This window comes from Acaromyces ingoldii, assembly GCF_003144295.1.
Source record: "Acaromyces ingoldii strain MCA 4198 unplaced genomic scaffold FA10scaffold_3, whole genome shotgun sequence".
Taxonomy (NCBI): Eukaryota; Fungi; Basidiomycota; class Exobasidiomycetes; order Exobasidiales; family Cryptobasidiaceae; genus Acaromyces; species Acaromyces ingoldii.
The window spans coordinates 450,839-465,884 of record NW_020290249.1 but is presented as its reverse complement, the minus strand read 5'-3'; the positions used below and the strand labels follow the sequence as shown (position 1 = coordinate 465,884).

Genomic DNA, 15,046 nt, shown 5'->3' with positions numbered 1-15,046 from the left:
GCGCGAGAGGCTTTTCCCACCAAAGTCTGGTGAAAAAGAGGTGTAATCTTCAGCCAGCCAGAGGCGAGAGATGCCCTCTTCGCGTGTGGCCGTGCCCTTCGGACCCTTGCCTGGGCTCGCAACGGCACCGAGAAGCTCCGTTGACGAGCCTGCGGTGAAGAAGGCGAAGATGGACTGCTGCTGTTCGGCAGCATCTGCCCCAAGATGAGCAATAAGCTTAAGCGATGGCGCCAAGTGGGGTGGAAAGGCGGGCCGGCCACTCCTCGCAAAGGCGCGATAGACGGCACAGAGGCATTCGATGAGGATCGCCCTGGCTCGCTCCAGCTCGCCGGTGTGGGAGACTCCAATGTCGAGAAGCTCAATGGCAAGGTCGATCAGGTCCGTGTAGAGGTGCAGCGAGTCCGCGTTCTGTGAGGCGTCCGAAAGACTGCAGCTGCGCGCATGCAAGACGGCGGCTGCGGCGACGAGGCGCGGCACGAGCCATGCATCGACTGTGGTGCTCTTGAGGGAGGAAGAAACTCTACTCCTCTGTGGGCTCTCGTTCCCTCCTTCGCCATTGACAGCTGCATTGTCCGGGGTCAAAGAATACAGGTCGCTGAGCACGCCTGGCGTCCCTCTCACTGCCTTGGCCATCGTCTCGAGAGCGGCCTTTACCGAGAACCCTTCCCGATCCAGGGTCTCTGTCGAGTTCCATCAGCTGACATGGTCACAGTGCGATGTCTCCCTCCACACTCACTAGGTAACCCATCATCGGACAAGGTGACCATGGGCACGATGAAGCTGAGTCCGAGGATCCTAAGCACCATGTGCGTCGTCCGAACCGCGCTCTTGCTCTCCCCATTCGCGCCCTCGCCTGGTCCTTCCTTGCCATTCTGTGCTTGTGATGGTTGGTGGAACACAATGCTGCCGCCCGCTTGGCCACTTGCTCGCAGTGCCCGGTACCTGTCCCTCCTGCTCGCCAGCAGCTGGTTGAGGAGCTGCACGCTGAGCGACGTCGACGGAATGCTACTGCTCACTTCCTCTCCCTGCTCCACCATCGAAATGTCCGCCGCTCCCTCGTACGTAGCCATCGCTCCTGCTCCTCCTCATCGGCCCACGTCTCGTTGTCTCTCTCTTCTCGTCCTCGTGGCCGTGCGTCCTCGTCGCTGTAGCTGCTGCTGCTGCTGTGCGTCTTTCCTGCCCTGCCACTCAACGCGTCCAAATTTCGAGCCTGTTGTTCTCGTGACTGCGCGCGACTCACTGCTTACTAAGTGAAGCTCGCTCGGGCCACACACAAGTCTGCCGTGCTCCAAAGACAAAAATAGGGGGTCGGAGAAGACTAGGGGGGAGATCAGAAGGGGTTTATTCTGCCGCTCATTTCGGGAGCTCGGCTTGATGGATGGGAAAAGACCGAACAAGATAGAGAACGTTCCCCCGCACGACATAGAAGCTTGGCTTCCCCCTTAATTGGCGCAGAGGGAGCAGGAGCACGAACACGAATTGAATGAATGGATCGTGCTTCTGCTTTTCTTGGGGTTTTGCGTGACAAGGGAAACAGTGTGATGGTCTCTCCCTCTCTCCCTCTCCCACTGATCCCCAATTGACACAGTCCTTCGCGAACACCGACTTGTGCCCCTCAATCGAGATGGTGTCCCTCACGAAGCTCCTTCCCCACAAGCGCGAAAAAAAGGGAATCACCGCCTCTGAGCCCCCCCATGACGCGCCAGGAGAAGCAGGCGGGACAGTGCTGGCGTCGGTGACGACCGACGACAATGGCCGTACCGTCGGTCTCGAGGACCCAAACGACCCTGCCCTCGTCGATGATCCTGCCATTTTCGCGTCCGACGTTCCCGTCGTTGCGGTCCCGCCGCCCGAGGGCGAGGTGAGCAAGGACCTCGTCGACTCCAAGGGCAAGCCTTACATCGACCCGCGCGTCTATGGCGGCACGAGCATCGACCAGACGGGCCCCGGACTTGGAGAGCCGCTGAACGTCATTGGTGCGTTTCTTCTTGTCACTTTTTCCCCGTCTCTTGACTTCCCAATTGACGTGAACATGTTCTCCTCTTCCCCTTCAGTCTCTGCGCTCTCGTCGCCGGACCTCTTGACGCGAAAGGGCCTGCAGCAATACCTCCGCTCGCTGGACCTCGACATGGAGTGCTTTGGACTCCACTCCGGCAACCCACAGAAGGCCTGGCTCGACCCGCGCGGATGGGTCGACGAGAACTTTCTCTACCGCGAGGTCTACACGCCCCTCGAGTGAGTAGTGACCTCTGTCTTGTGACCCTCTCTGCGCTTCTCTGTGAATGCACGCGTCTGACGAAGCTCTGTACATGCCGTGCGGGAACAGCCACCTGTTTGGAACATGCATCGAGTCGCTGAGGGGCGGCAACCACATCCGTGTCTGGCAGCAGATGGGCACCGGCGCCTGGTTCTTTGCCGCGTCCAAGGAGGAGGACGTGAGCAAGCATCACATGATCATCCCCGACGGCTACAACATCGGCCGCGACTGGGTCGTCCAGCAGGGCCAGCGCAACAAGAACGGCGTCACGTCGTTCATGTTCAAGACGTGTGAGTTGTGTCTCTGGCCGCTCTCTCGCTCGATCAACATTCAGACGCAAAGTGAAGGAAACAAAATCTGACCTCAAATATGTGCTTGCAGACCAGACCCAGGTCGAGTACCTCACGGACCTGATGCCCGCAGGCACAGCGGGCATCAACCACAACATTGCCACCGACGGCCGGACCGCACTCCTCACGATCAAGGTCCTCTCGTCGCAGGACAAGGCGGCCCTCAAGGCGGCCTCGGCAGCGGCGGCGACGACAACCACAACCACAACAACAACAAAGAACCAGAAGCGGACGAGCCTCCTGGCCAGGGTCGCGCCTTCTTCCAAGAAGGCGGCCCGGCCCGTCTCGCAGGACGTCAAAGTGGCCCCCGCGGTCCCTGTGCCCGCGCAAGCCGGGCCCGTTGCCGCTGCCGCATGAAAAGATCCCCATGTCATACCCCTTCTTTTGCTCTGCTCTGCTCTAAATGGATATAATTGCCAATGTAACATCGTCGGCCGCCTCAGATGCCCACAAAGAGGTTCCAGACGCCCTTTGCATAGCCCACAATCTCGTCGCCACCCAGCTTGCTCTCGCCGTAGACGCGGTCGACAAAGACGATGGGGCACTCGGTGATGCTGTAGCCTGCAGCACGTGCTCGCACGAGAATCTCCATCTGGAAGACGTAGCCCTTGGAGGTGCACTGGCGCATGAGTGTGTGGATGACGGGCCGCTTGTAGAGGCGAAAGCTGCCGGTGACGTCCGTCGTGCGTGGGCCAAGGACAAACGAGGCGAGGAGGTTGGCGCCGCGCGAGACGAGTTTCCGCTTCAGGTTCCAGCCGTAGACGCCTGCGCCCGTCGAGGGCCCACTGTAGCGCGTGCCCTGCACAATGTCGGCCCCCGTTGTGGTCTGGAGCCGGATCATTTCGGGAATGTGGCGCGGGTGGTGGCTGAAGTCGGCGTCCATGATGATGACAAAGTCGCCCGTGCAGCTCTCGAGCCCGTGCACATAGGCGGTGCCCAGGCCCAGCTTGCCCGGCCGTGGGCGCAGGACAATGCGGTCGTCGCCCCACACGCCGGCCAGCTTCCGCGCCACATCCTGTGTCCCATCGGGCGAGTTGTCGTCGACGATGACGATCTCGTAGTCGATCGAGTGGGCCTCAAAGGTGGTGCAGAGCAGGTACAGGATCACGGGCAGGTTCCGCCGCTCATTGTATGTGGGCAGGATGACGCTGTACTTGCTCGACGTCGACACGGTGGTGGCGGCGGCGGCGGAGGACATGTCGACAAAGTGCGAGCTCATGAGTCGCCCGTCGTCGAGATAGTCGAGTTCGCGAAGTTCTCCTCGAGTTGAGCAGGATTGGCGATTGAAACACACGTGAACGACAGGCGCGCGCGCGGCAGAAATGCACGGACGATTTTTTTTTGTCCGCTCAATCTGAGCCCTCTGAAGAGCCAAGAAGGAGAGAGCGAGCCAAGCCATGGCAGCAAAGATGATGGCGGGGAGGGTCCGGCCTGGGGCGAAGGTGTCGTCGCTCTTTGTCTCTCTTCGGCTGCTCCATTCGACGGCACCAGTAGTGTCTCCCTCGTCCTCGTCCGCGCCGCAATCTGCCTCGCTCTCCTCGTCGATCCGCTCGCTCATGCGCGCCTCGGCCCAGCCCGTGGCCGTCATCACGACGCTGCTTCCTCCTTCGTCTCCTTCTTCATCATCGTCATCATCATCGTCGTTGTCGTCTTCTTCTTCTCCGTCATCCTCGTCATCATCATCGTCGGCGGGCCAAGATCGAAAAGCGCATGGAGCCACGCTATCGAGCTTCACGACCGTGTCGCTGGACCCCGCGCTCGTCGCATTCAGCCTGCGGACGCCCAGCCGCCTGGCCGATGCGCTCGAGTACGACGCGCAACGCAACAGCCAAGGCGAGGCGCACTTTGTCATCAACATTCTCAGCACCAGGCAGGAAGATGCGGCCCAGGGCTTCTCCAAGCCGGGGTTGGAGCCGTGGGACCTGGTGTCGTCGTCGTCGGCCGGCCGCGTGGAGCAGCATCCCTTTCAGTCAACACCCTTCCATCCTTCCGGCGTGGCACGCAGAAAAGGGGAAGCACTTGCTGTGCCTGTGCTCTCTCACAGCGTGGGAGCGCTGGCATGCAGCGTCGTGCAGCGCATCGACCTTGGCCAGCTGGACCCATCGAGTGAGGGGCAGGCGGCAGACGCAGACACGACCGGGTCTGACGTCTTTATCGCCAAGGTCCACGCAATAGAAGACCTCGAAGAAGGGCAGGAGCAACTGCCGCTCGTGTATTGGCAACGGAGATTCACAACTGTATGAGAATAGCCATCATAATCATCATTCCAATTGTGCTTTTCAGAAGAAGCAGACGTACAAGGCGGCCACGGCAAGCCAGACGCGTCTTGTCTCACAATCTGTCCTCCGACTTCTCGTCTTGAAAACCGAGCCTAAATTTGAGATGTTGCTCCCCACACAAGACGCCTTTCTTCCTTTCTTCTTAACTTCCCTCTTACACGTCCCCTGCGATTAGCCAGCCTGAAGAGCGCGACTCCCGCTTCCAGTCCAAATAGACGATGAGGATAGGCAGCAGTCGCCTGTCGTGGCTAGCAGGCGGGCTGGCGCTGCGCTTCGCCCTGCTGGGGTGGGGCATGTACCAGGATGCCCACTCGGCGGTCCCCTACACCGACATCGACTATGCCGTCTTCACCTCTGCCGCCCAGCACGTCGCCCACAGCTGCCCGCTCGACGTCATCATTGCCGTGCCGCCGCAGGAAGAGTACGAGGACCTGGTCAACCCTCCGGAGGCGCCAGGGCTATGCGCGCAGGGATACCTGTCTGCTGCCGCTCGCTTCCTCCTCCAGATGGAGAGGGAGCTCGTCGATCCGGAGCTGTCTGCGTTTGGCAAGGATCTCGACACGGCCGACGCCAAGATCTCTCTCTTTGTCTTTTCACTCTTTCGGCCCTTTTTCCGGGTTCTGGCAGGCCTGGGCAACCCCTTTGCGCGGCCGACATACCGCTACACGCCCCTCCTCGCCCTCGTCCTCGCTCCTGGCCAGTACCTTGCTGAGCCCTGGCGGGGCCTCTTTGGCAAGGTCCTCTTTGCACTGGCTGATGTTGTCATTGCACTACTCATGTGGGACATCATGGACCTCCGGAAGCGTCAGCGTGCCGGTGCAAAGAGCTCGAGCGACGAAGACAACGACGACGACGACAACGACGCGGCCTCATGGCTGCCGGGTGCCCTCTGGCTTCTCAACCCCTTCCCCGCCCAGATTGCTACGCGAGGGTCGAGCGAGTCGCTGCTCGGCGTCCTCGTGTTCGGCTTCCTCGATGTCACCCTCCGCTCCAGCCCCGAGGCTAGCCTGGCGCTTCCCAGCGTAGCGCCAAAGGCAGCCGCCAATGGCACGGATGAGGACACGGTTGCACCAACGCCCGAGGAGCCCACAGAGGCGATCGCACCTCTCAGTCTCTGGTCCAACTCGGCCATCTTTGCTCCCTTTCTCTTTGCCCTCACCATTCACTGGAAGCTCTACCCCGTCATCTACGCCGCCAGCCTCGTCCCCCACCTTGCCAGCTCGGCAAGGACGCGTGGGTCAGGCCTCTCTTCATCGTGGAGCAGCGTCGGCGCCGTGGCTCGCTATGGCTTTGTCGCCATCTACTCACTCATCGGCTTCTGCGGGCCCGTCTATCTCATGTGAGTGTGCAGACTTTTGGCGGGGCGAGAACACTCATGTCCCTTATTCCTTGGCTGATGACTTGTCCTTTCTTCCTTTTCTCCCAGCTGGGGAGATGCCTACCTTCATGAGACGATCCTGCATCACTTTCACCGCTCCGACCACCGCCACAACTTCTCGCCCCACTTCTTGGGCGCATACCTCTCCAATGTCGCCTCCATCGAAGGCTTCCTGCCTTCCTCCCTCACTGCTGCCGCTTCGCCGCTCGCTCCAATTCTTGGCTTCCTCCCGCAGCTCGGCCTCTGCGCATTCATTGGGTTCTCACTCGGAGGAAAGGACCTCATTGCCGCCTGCGCGGCGCAGACGGCCGCCTTTGTCATGCTCAACAAGGTCTCGACGTCGCAGTACTTTACCTGGTTCCTCTGGTTCCTGCCCATCGTTGCGCCGTCGCTCGAGTTTGCCTCGTCGGCTGAGGCAGTCCTCGTCGGATCTGTCTGGGTCGCCTCGCAGGTGAGTGTTCCTTCCTTGCCTCTTCTTGAGACTCTTTCTTCCTTCGACGATCAATATGCTAACGAGATTGCACAGGCGGCATGGCTCTCCCAAGCATACCTGCTCGAGTTCAAGGCAATCGACACATACCTCTCCACCTACCTTACTTCTCTGCTCCTCGTCGTCGCTCATGCGTGGGTCCTCGTCCGGTGCTTCACCGCCTGGGGCCGATCGAGGCAGACCCAGCTGCGCGCCTCGATGGCCGCTACTGCTGCTTCTTCTTCGGGCAAGAAGGCCTCGTAATCTCTCTCTGTACCTCTCTCTTCATTCATTCACACATCATCGCCCTCTCTCTCTCTCTCTTTCTTCCACACAATGCAAGCAACGGATCCGTGCGGTGAATGTGACAATAATCGTACAAATTTTTACTACACTGTTGAATGATTCCTAGAGAACACGGTAGACAGCCGCTGTAGCGCAGCCTCGTATGCAGGGCGGAGACTCTCGAGCTGCGCCTTGTCCATCTTGACCTTGTCGAGGCGCTCGTCTGCGCTCGCCGAGCCCCTGCGCTGCATGCGCTTAAAGTACCACGCCTCGTGCTCCTCGACGAGCGTCCAGGCGTCGCCCCGCTTTCCGGCCCGTGCCGTGCGGCCGATGCGGTGGACGTGCTTGGCCATGTCGACGGCGACGTCGTACGACACGACGTGGCGGACGTGGGGCAGGTCGATGCCGCGCGAAATGACGTCGGAACACACGAGGCTTCCACACCCAAAATTCCCGTGCTTGTCAGCATTCATTCAACCAGATTTTGCTGATCTTCTGCTGCTGCTGCTGCTGCGACTCACACATCAACTTGACCATTGCGGAATTCGTCGAGCATCCGCATCCGCTGGCCTGGTCCCAGCTCGCTCGAATAGACCTGAACGTTGAGCGCAGCCTCCTTCTCTTCAAGGTTTCTCCTCCGTATCGCCGCGCGCTCCTCCTCAAAAAGCTCGACGAGCTTGACGAGCCTCGAGGCGCTCTCGACGGACTTGGTAAAGCACAGGACGGACCGCAGTGCCTCTCTGTCCGCGCCGGGCGCGGGCCGGAGAAGCGCAAAGAGGTGCAACGGCTTGTCGGACGAGGGCACGACGAGGTAGTGTTCGTGGAGCGTCGATGGCAGTGCGAAGCTCTCCTCGCGCGAGACAAAGCTGCCAGAGGATGCGCCCTGCTGTACAGAGACGAATCGCGCATCGCGCAGGTCCAGCGCAAGAATCTTGGCTGGGTCTCGCGTAAGTGTAGCTGAAAAGAGGAGCTTCTGGACGGGCGACGACGACGGGTCTCGGTCCTCCTCTTCGCCAAAGGTGCCCAGACGGACGCCAGTGGTCTTGCTGATGCTGCGCCGAAGCCAGGCAGGTGCACTGGCATCGTCCTTTGATGCCTGCATCGTCTTTCTTGGATCGAGCGCATCGAGGATGCGGGGAAGCCACTCCTGAAACGATTGGCCCAGCAGACGATCGGCTTCGTCGATGACGAGAAAGCGGAGATGCTGGAGGGTAAATCCAGGCGTGGCGTCCAGATGGTCGATAAGCCGGCCGGGGGTTGCGATGAGAATGTCCACCTTGCTCGTGTTCTCTCCCTCTGTATGCGCAGAGGGCTCCTCTGAAATAGTCGCAGAGGAAGACACGAGACCGGCGATGTTCTTTCGACGCTGCTGGCCCTCGGCAAGGTTGACAAGGAGTGCCTGCTCCTGCGCAAAGCTCTGCTGGCCGGTCACGCTTGCGATGCTCAAGCCGCTTCCCTTGCACACACCCTGCATCGTCTCCCTGACCTGGTTGACGAGGTCCCTCGTGGGCAGGACAATCAAAGCACGAAGCCTGATGCAGATCCGCCGTCGTAGCACCTCGACTATCGGAACAGCGTACGCCAACGTCTTGCCGCTTCCAGTGGGTGCAGAGACGCAAAGATCACTAGGTGGGGGCGACGGGTAGAGCGAGTAGGCGGTCGGATGGGAAAGAAGCATGGGAATGACGGACGTCTGGACGGCAAACCACTCGGACACGCCCAGCTTCTCGAGGCGCGAGCGCATAGGAGCACTGACCAGGTCCAAGTCCCCCTTTCCCTCCTCAGTATTTGCCTTGACGCTCGAGCGGAGTTCCGGGTCTACCAATGTCGGTCTGGTGAGCCCTTGAGGTAGGCCCTGTAGCGCTAGGTCTGCCTTGGAGCCCCACTCCGTCTGTCGAGGCGCTGGCAGCCTCGACAGCCCCTCTGGCTCATCTACATCCATCTTGTTCTCGCTTTCGACTGGCCTTTGGGACTCCACCTCCTCCGCGCTGCTGCCCTCGGCATCCGAGTCTGAATCCGAGTCCGAGTCCGAGCTTGACCCTGATGACGACGACGACGACGACGACGATGATGATGGTGATGATGATGATGATGAAGAAGACGTTGATGATGATGATGTGACCTCCTCGCCCTTTCCTTGCCCCTTGTTACCTTCCTCGACTGCTGCTTGGGCAAGTTCTTGCACCTCGTCCTCCTGGCTCGCATCGACCTTCTTCCTCTTGTTTGCCGCAGGCATTGCCTTTTGCCGGGCTTTCCTCCTCTCTTTCTTAGCCTTCAAGTATCTTTCTTTTGCCTTTGTTTTGCTGGTAGCTTGTTGCTTCTTTGACGTCGAGCTCTTGACCTTTCCTGCCACCGGCTGCACTCTCTTGGGCGCAGGTGCCGGCATCTGTCGGTTGATCGCGGCGATTCGATCAACATTTCGCGCCGGAGCGCCATCGCCGGCACCGTCATTGCTTCCCGACGCCGCGGCCGAGCCGTCGAAGCGCTTTACCGAGAACATCGAGAGGGCGCGAGCGACACTCCTGCTTCTCGCGTTGCGGGTGACCCAGGGAAGGAAGAGGCCTGACATCTTCCAAAACAAAAACCAAAAATTTTGGAGGCTCCGCGACACGTGCTGAACAACCTCCGCGCCTCACCGCTTGTCACTTCTGCCGCCTAATTGCAAAGGCAGTCCATCCCTCGGAGGATAGCTTCACCACTTTGCCCTCATCATCAGTGACATAAGCAAAGAGCCAAGAGCTGTCGATGGGCAATATTGTCGCCAATGAGAGTCTGTTCTGAGCTCTGAATCGCCAAAGTGTCTGGTGAATCGCTCCCACTGCTGCACATCAAGCTTCCAACACGGGAGATCTGACTTTGCAAGTTCAAGATCAATCAGGATCTCCTCTCATATTCACGATGGCAGGCTTTGTGCAAGTGCGCCCTTCTCTCAGCGCGCTCTCGATAGATCATAATTTCTCCTGAGGTCATCTCTACACCTCTAATCTCACTTTGACAGCCTGGTACAAAGTGTAACAGTTGTCTGGCGCTAGGAAATCGTTAGATGCTCCCGCTCTTTCCCTCTTCTGCGTCCTTGGCGAACGACTCGGCGATAGCGAGTCCCTCCTTCGCGTCATTGTCTTCCCAGGGCTTGAGTCCAAAAGAATGCATGAACTGCGTCCAGCTTCCGTAGCTCTTGACGACGACCTTGGCCTCTTGGCTCATGCCACCGGGCTCTGTCAAGGAACGTTGGTTCAAACGCTGCTGAGATACTTTACTGATGGCATAACTCACGAAGTGCGTCTGTAGCTGGCATATTTTTCAAGTAGGCGAAGCTTTGTTGAGGGTTTCACACGAGTGAGATGAGGGACTGCTTTGAAGCGTCGTGTTGTGAACCTGGTGCGGTTGGTGAAGTTGGTGAAGGTGAGAGGCAGCGCGGAGCAGCGCGAAATGCCGCCTTTTGAAAGCTGTCGTAACAAAGGGAAACAAAGGGACGCACGGGCCGCCATCGCTTAGTCCGTGATCGAAATCGATATCACCGCAGAACAGTGCGGACTGAACAAAGGGACTCTATCACGGTCCAATCAAGAGCCATATCTTTTAAGGGTATCAATCATCACTGCTGGGTGAGCTTGCGCAAAGAAACCATTTGTGCCCGCACGGACTTAGAGCCTCTCTTCTTTTCGGTCTTCTCAAAGTCGCGGGAACACACGCCGGTGCACAAACACGCACTGCGGTTATCACTCCAATGGCATCTCATGGCATGCTCAATTTTGCTTTTGTCCACCAGGAGGGAGCTCGTTGCCGGGATAACACCATACAACGAGCTCGCGAACAGCATGTTCTCCCTCGGAGAGAGCACCGAAACCACTTCTCTATGAAGGAAAAGGTGCAACTGCCTTGATGTGCGCCCTCTCCAGACCGCCTTTTCTCCACGGGCGGATAAACAGGGCCACAATTAGAAGAAACGGATCGATCGATCAGGCAGACCGGTTCACTGAGGCAGGACGACCTGTCGGTGTGGGACGCCAGCGAAAGCTTCGTCTCCGAAGCGTGACCCAGGAACGCTCGCTCCTCCTCGCGTTTTTTTCGGTTGCTAGCGTCGAAATTGGCGCATAGTTTCTTCTTGTGTGCCTGCAAGTAGTAGCACTACACTTCCAGACGGCGAGAGGTCCGATGGTCCGAGGTCGCTGCAGAGACGAAACGAAACTTTGCAGACATGATGCACCCCACACGCAAGCGAAGAAGGAGACAGGAGGCTACTCCGAGGTGGTCTGAGGTGCTGCTGCGAGGTGTGCTCGACGAAGAGATGGGGTCGATCTAAGATAAAAGGAGCATGTTTGCAGTCTGTTCTTGGTGACCCTCATCAGTCTCCAACATGCTCTCCCTCTCCCTTCAGCTTGCAATTGCGGCTGCCTCTGCCGCGTCCGTGGCTGCCCTACCACCTCATGATGCTCGGACTTCTCTCTTGGCCCGTCAGAGCAACGATCAGCCCATCAAAGTCACCGATTACTCCGCGTACCCTGACCCGGCCCGGTGGTCTCAGGCTGCGTACTGCAACGTGCAGTCTGGCGACAACGTCAACAATGCCAATGTAATCAAGACTTTCGGCGATGGGTCCGACACACCTTACGCCTATGTTGCATGGCACGAAGCGTCCAACAGGGTCGTGGTTTCTCACGAAGGTGAGTCTGTGCTGGCTTCCCACTGGACAAGTGTTTGGTGCTCATCTGGCCTCTGCAGGGACGGACCCGAGCAAATTCCAGTCGATTGAGAATGATGCCGACTTCGCCCTTGCTCCGCTCGACAGTCGGCTCAATGGCTGTCTCGACGGCGCTTCTCAACTGCATCACGGATTCCAAGACACCTGGACGCACACTGCCGACGACATTCTCTCGACCGTGAGCGACCAGCTCAGCCAGCACCAAGGTGCCAGCGTCTTGGTCACGGGACACAGTCTCGGTGCTGCGTGAGTACTGGCATCTTTTTAGTCATACCTCACGCTGACCGAGTCATTGCTACAGAATTGCCTCTCTCGACCATGCCTACCTCACCTGCAAGCTCAGCGGAACGACGGTCAGGGCAATCGTCTTCGGTCAGCCCCGCACAGGCAATCTCGCTTTTGCCAACAGTGTCCCGGCCTACGAGCACTTCAACAACGGTGACGACCTCGTACCACGTGTTCCGCCCCGCGCTGACGACATCTCGTCGGCCAACGACGGCTACTGGCACGCCGCTGGCGAGCTGTGGCAGAAGGCTGCCGACGAAGTGAGCAGCCTCGTCAGCTGCCCTGGACAGGAGAACTCCAACTGTATCGATGGCCAGGGGACAGTCAACATCATTGACCACTTGGGCGTCTATGCCGGCGTCACAATCGGAGGCACGCCAGATTGCTAAAAGCATGATCGAGAACCATCTAGTTGTCAAAAATATGCTCCTATCTGCCAATCTCAAATGCATCTTGTGCCACAGAGAAGAGCAAAGGATGTGGTGTGCTAGAGTGAATGGATCTACCGCTGTGTCATGAGTGACAAATCGGGACTCGCGCTTTTTCCCTCGGAGTTAGATTCCCTGCATGCAATGCGCTCTAAACGGGGCGGCGGATCGAGATTACATACGACCCTGACTCCGGGCTCTAGGCTTCTCCGAGCACGACCGACGACGATGGACGCAATCCCTACGTCGAATATGGCTCGCGGCACGATGCGGTTGGCTGGGGAGAGGCCTGAGCCCGAGTTCAAATGGAGCTGCGCGCCGTGGTGAGTGTGTCTGTGTCGGTGTGCGCGAGCGCGTGCCTAGGAAGCGTTCGCGGCGAGAGAGCATGGCATCTGACGGCGTCTGTACAGTCGCAAGCGCAAGAGCAAATGCGACAGGGTCCAGCCTTGCTCGTCCTGCACACTAAGAGGCACCCAGACATCGTGCTATGTCTCCAATGAAGCGCCGCGGATCACTCCCACGTCTACGAAAGCGCCCGCAGCTGCGGCGGAAGACACAGCGACAAAGAGACGCCTCGAAGCCCTCTTTGAGCCCGCTCTGTTGGACGTCGGCGCGGGCGAGAGCAAGCGGGCTCGTCAAGCACCGTCGGACAGCATGGTCAAATTTCAAGACACGCTCACCAAGCTCTCGCGCTCCATTCAGAAGTTGCAGCACGATGGCGTGAAAGGAACGGCAGGCTGGGGTGACACTCGCCCGCCGTGGGGCGACAAGCTCGTCCAGTGGGATGACCTCAAAGACGTCCTGCCCACTGTTCGGGAGGGTAACCTCTTTCTCGACGTCTTCTTCACCGAGATGCAATGGGTGGTCAACTACATTTCCAAAGACAGGCTGGATGCGTCTTGGAAGACACTGACGACCGACGGCCGCATCTCGCGCTTCTCTGCTTCGCTGATCTGCTCCCTCTTTGCGACCGTCTACCTCCTCTGCCCCTCGGCCTCTGCCGCTCACGAGGCTATTAAAAGGGAGCCGGAGCGGTTCCGAGTGCTCCATCGCACAGCTCGAACGCTCCTCAACGAGGGCTCATTCGCAGACGATGAAGAGTTTGTCGACGCTGGCGACATTGTTGGCAACGAGCTGGGCGTCACCTTTGATCAGCTCCAGGCCTACACCATGTACGCATCGTACTGCTCCCTCGCCGGCTTGACAAAAAAGACATGGGTCAGCGTGGGCGAGGCTGTCCGTCTGGGCAAGGCCTCGGACCTCTTTGACGAGAGCCGCTGGGCCAGGGACAGGCCATGCAACAGCATCCTTGATGATGACGAGGTCGAGTATCGGAGGAGAATGGCGTGGGCACTGTCGACGCTCGACCGATGGCAGGGGCTTCACTACTACCGCGCCATCGACATGGCCGACGACTTTAGCGTTCACCCGCCCAGCTTTGTTTCCGGTGATCCGAGCGATCCGGCTGTGCGCTTCGGTCGACTGATGATGGGCCAGAGCGCAGTGATCCGTGACGTCTACCGCTTCGTTCGCAACCTCACGCGGATGTCTGCCAGCGACCGTCGTCAGCAGGCCGTGCTCATCGACGGCCGCATCGAGGCCTGGTACTCGGATCTGCCCGACTGGCTGAGCTACGAGAATGCGTGTTGCAAGCTCAAGGCCGACGATCCCCAGTCGTACAAGCTTGCCGCCCAGGCACTGCTGCTGCACAACTCCATGTACAAGCTTCGATGCATCCTCATGCGGCCCTTTCTGCTCGACCCTGCAGCGCCGCACGAGATGCGATTTGCTGCGTTGCGAAATGCTCGAAAGATCTTGGAAGCGATGCCGCTCCTCGTCACGCTCTCCAACAACCCCTGGACCATCATCCCACCCTCGTGGCCGACACATCAGCTCTTCGTGGCGGCTTCGACATTCACCATCGTCTTTCTGTCGTCGCCCTCGGAATCTTCTGCGACGGATGGCTCCACGACATCGTCGGAGAAGCATGCCTACTCCAAATGGCCCGATTGGCCGGCCGAAGATCTGGACTGGTTCGCTTCCAACGTCTTTGAGGCCATTGACACCCTCCATCTCGTTGGCTCTGGCATGACGGGAGCGACTGCTAGGGTCAGCAAGCGCCTTCTCGTGGGCCTCATTTCCGAGAGGGAAAAGCTCAAGGAGCGATTCGCCGACTGGAATGAGGCCTCCAATCGGGCGGCCCAGACAAGGGCGCGCAAGGATACTGTACCCTCGGTGTTGACCGCGCAGGCATCCTCGCCGCTGTTTACCTCGCCGTCCGATGACGCAAAGCCAGCCGCGACTGAAAACAATGGCCCCTTGTCCTCCTTCTCGACAACATCCACGGCGCTTTTGCCGACCCCCAACAGCACTCCACCCGGTCCGGATGCCTTTCCGGACTGGCCTTTCATGGCGCCTTGGGAGTGGGCTGCGCTCACAGACAGCTTTGATAACGGTCAACTCGACTTCGCCACTTGACTCCTACGCCCGCGCCGACCACCACGCCTTAAAGGGTCACCAGATAGGCAAAGCACGTCATCCCACTCGGATCTGCTTACGCCACGCCCTTTTCCCAGAGTTCAGTCCAAGCAGTCATCTCGCGCCCTCTTTTCA

General features: G+C 59.1%; 9 protein-coding genes across 9 annotated transcripts; 5 read left to right on the top strand and 4 right to left on the bottom strand.

The window, feature by feature from the left end:
• Positions 1-147: 147 nt before the first annotated feature.
• FA10DRAFT_101002 (hypothetical protein) lies at positions 148-1,317 on the bottom strand. The gene is made up of 3 exons (XM_025517825.1): positions 737-1,317; positions 622-680; positions 148-563 (listed from the first exon to the last, which is right to left on the bottom strand). The coding sequence occupies exons 1-3, from the start codon at positions 1,068-1,070 to the stop codon at positions 375-377; spliced, it is 582 nt and encodes a 193-aa protein (XP_025377145.1). The 5' UTR covers positions 1,071-1,317; the 3' UTR covers positions 148-374.
• A 110-nt stretch (positions 1,318-1,427) lies between these two features.
• FA10DRAFT_240449 (hypothetical protein) lies at positions 1,428-3,025 on the top strand. Its single transcript, XM_025519211.1, has 4 exons — positions 1,428-1,976; positions 2,055-2,235; positions 2,327-2,547; positions 2,639-3,025. Exons 1-4 carry the CDS (start codon positions 1,625-1,627, stop codon positions 2,962-2,964), a joined length of 1,080 nt encoding a protein of 359 aa, XP_025377144.1. The 5' UTR covers positions 1,428-1,624; the 3' UTR covers positions 2,965-3,025.
• On the bottom strand, positions 2,999-3,830 carry FA10DRAFT_266476 (nucleotide-diphospho-sugar transferase). The gene has a single exon (XM_025521505.1). It carries the CDS (start codon positions 3,803-3,805, stop codon positions 3,047-3,049), a length of 759 nt encoding a protein of 252 aa, XP_025377143.1. The 5' UTR covers positions 3,806-3,830; the 3' UTR covers positions 2,999-3,046.
• Positions 3,831-3,968: 138 nt separating this feature from the next.
• FA10DRAFT_266475 (hypothetical protein) lies at positions 3,969-4,876 on the top strand. Its single transcript, XM_025521504.1, has one exon. It carries the CDS (start codon positions 4,017-4,019, stop codon positions 4,848-4,850), a length of 834 nt encoding a protein of 277 aa, XP_025377142.1. The 5' UTR covers positions 3,969-4,016; the 3' UTR covers positions 4,851-4,876.
• A 136-nt stretch (positions 4,877-5,012) lies between these two features.
• Positions 5,013-7,113, top strand: FA10DRAFT_279217 (hypothetical protein). Its single transcript, XM_025523527.1, has 3 exons — positions 5,013-6,225; positions 6,313-6,715; positions 6,791-7,113. The coding sequence occupies exons 1-3, from the start codon at positions 5,105-5,107 to the stop codon at positions 6,995-6,997; spliced, it is 1,731 nt and encodes a 576-aa protein (XP_025377141.1). The 5' UTR covers positions 5,013-5,104; the 3' UTR covers positions 6,998-7,113.
• Positions 7,114-7,141: 28 nt separating this feature from the next.
• On the bottom strand, positions 7,142-9,587 carry FA10DRAFT_279216 (DEAD-domain-containing protein; the record flags this gene model as incomplete). Its single annotated transcript, XM_025523526.1, has 3 exons — positions 7,142-7,164; positions 7,197-7,453; positions 7,540-9,587. 3 exons carry the CDS (start codon positions 9,585-9,587, stop codon positions 7,142-7,144), a joined length of 2,328 nt encoding a protein of 775 aa, XP_025377140.1.
• A 470-nt stretch (positions 9,588-10,057) lies between these two features.
• Positions 10,058-10,313, bottom strand: FA10DRAFT_285658 (hypothetical protein; the record flags this gene model as incomplete). Its single annotated transcript, XM_025524015.1, has 2 exons — positions 10,058-10,233; positions 10,292-10,313. The coding sequence occupies 2 exons, from the start codon at positions 10,311-10,313 to the stop codon at positions 10,058-10,060; spliced, it is 198 nt and encodes a 65-aa protein (XP_025377139.1).
• An 832-nt stretch (positions 10,314-11,145) lies between these two features.
• Positions 11,146-12,467, top strand: FA10DRAFT_251162 (alpha/beta-hydrolase). Its single transcript, XM_025519595.1, has 3 exons — positions 11,146-11,682; positions 11,741-11,966; positions 12,022-12,467. The coding sequence occupies exons 1-3, from the start codon at positions 11,376-11,378 to the stop codon at positions 12,392-12,394; spliced, it is 906 nt and encodes a 301-aa protein (XP_025377138.1). The 5' UTR covers positions 11,146-11,375; the 3' UTR covers positions 12,395-12,467.
• A 194-nt stretch (positions 12,468-12,661) lies between these two features.
• Positions 12,662-14,911, top strand: FA10DRAFT_285656 (hypothetical protein; the record flags this gene model as incomplete). The annotated part of the gene is made up of 2 exons (XM_025524014.1): positions 12,662-12,756; positions 12,844-14,911. The coding sequence occupies 2 exons, from the start codon at positions 12,662-12,664 to the stop codon at positions 14,909-14,911; spliced, it is 2,163 nt and encodes a 720-aa protein (XP_025377137.1).
• Between the last annotated feature and the right edge of the window lie 135 nt (positions 14,912-15,046).

Excerpts from the sequence above, each read along its gene's own strand:
- FA10DRAFT_101002 (XM_025517825.1), bottom strand. The coding sequence starts at position 1,070 with ATGGCTACGTACGAGGGAGCGGCGGACATTTCGATGGTGGAGCAGGGA. Across the intron at positions 681-736 it reads GTCCGATGATGGGTTACCTA|AGACCCTGGATCGGGAAGGG; the intron begins GTGAGTGTGGAG and ends GGAACTCGACAG. Across the intron at positions 564-621 it reads TCGAGACGATGGCCAAGGCA|CTGTCAATGGCGAAGGAGGG; the intron begins GTGAGAGGGACG and ends CGGACAATGCAG.
- FA10DRAFT_240449 (XM_025519211.1), top strand. The coding sequence starts at position 1,625 with ATGGTGTCCCTCACGAAGCTCCTTCCCCACAAGCGCGAAAAAAAGGGA. Across the intron at positions 1,977-2,054 it reads AGAGCCGCTGAACGTCATTG|TCTCTGCGCTCTCGTCGCCG; the intron begins GTGCGTTTCTTC and ends CTTCCCCTTCAG. Across the intron at positions 2,236-2,326 it reads GAGGTCTACACGCCCCTCGA|CCACCTGTTTGGAACATGCA; the intron begins GTGAGTAGTGAC and ends GTGCGGGAACAG.
- FA10DRAFT_266476 (XM_025521505.1), bottom strand. The coding sequence starts at position 3,805 with ATGTCCTCCGCCGCCGCCGCCACCACCGTGTCGACGTCGAGCAAGTAC.
- FA10DRAFT_266475 (XM_025521504.1), top strand. The coding sequence starts at position 4,017 with ATGATGGCGGGGAGGGTCCGGCCTGGGGCGAAGGTGTCGTCGCTCTTT.
- FA10DRAFT_279217 (XM_025523527.1), top strand. The coding sequence starts at position 5,105 with ATGAGGATAGGCAGCAGTCGCCTGTCGTGGCTAGCAGGCGGGCTGGCG. Across the intron at positions 6,226-6,312 it reads TGCGGGCCCGTCTATCTCAT|CTGGGGAGATGCCTACCTTC; the intron begins GTGAGTGTGCAG and ends CTTTTCTCCCAG. Across the intron at positions 6,716-6,790 it reads CTGTCTGGGTCGCCTCGCAG|GCGGCATGGCTCTCCCAAGC; the intron begins GTGAGTGTTCCT and ends GAGATTGCACAG.
- FA10DRAFT_251162 (XM_025519595.1), top strand. The coding sequence starts at position 11,376 with ATGCTCTCCCTCTCCCTTCAGCTTGCAATTGCGGCTGCCTCTGCCGCG. Across the intron at positions 11,683-11,740 it reads GGTCGTGGTTTCTCACGAAG|GGACGGACCCGAGCAAATTC; the intron begins GTGAGTCTGTGC and ends TGGCCTCTGCAG. Across the intron at positions 11,967-12,021 it reads GGACACAGTCTCGGTGCTGC|AATTGCCTCTCTCGACCATG; the intron begins GTGAGTACTGGC and ends TCATTGCTACAG.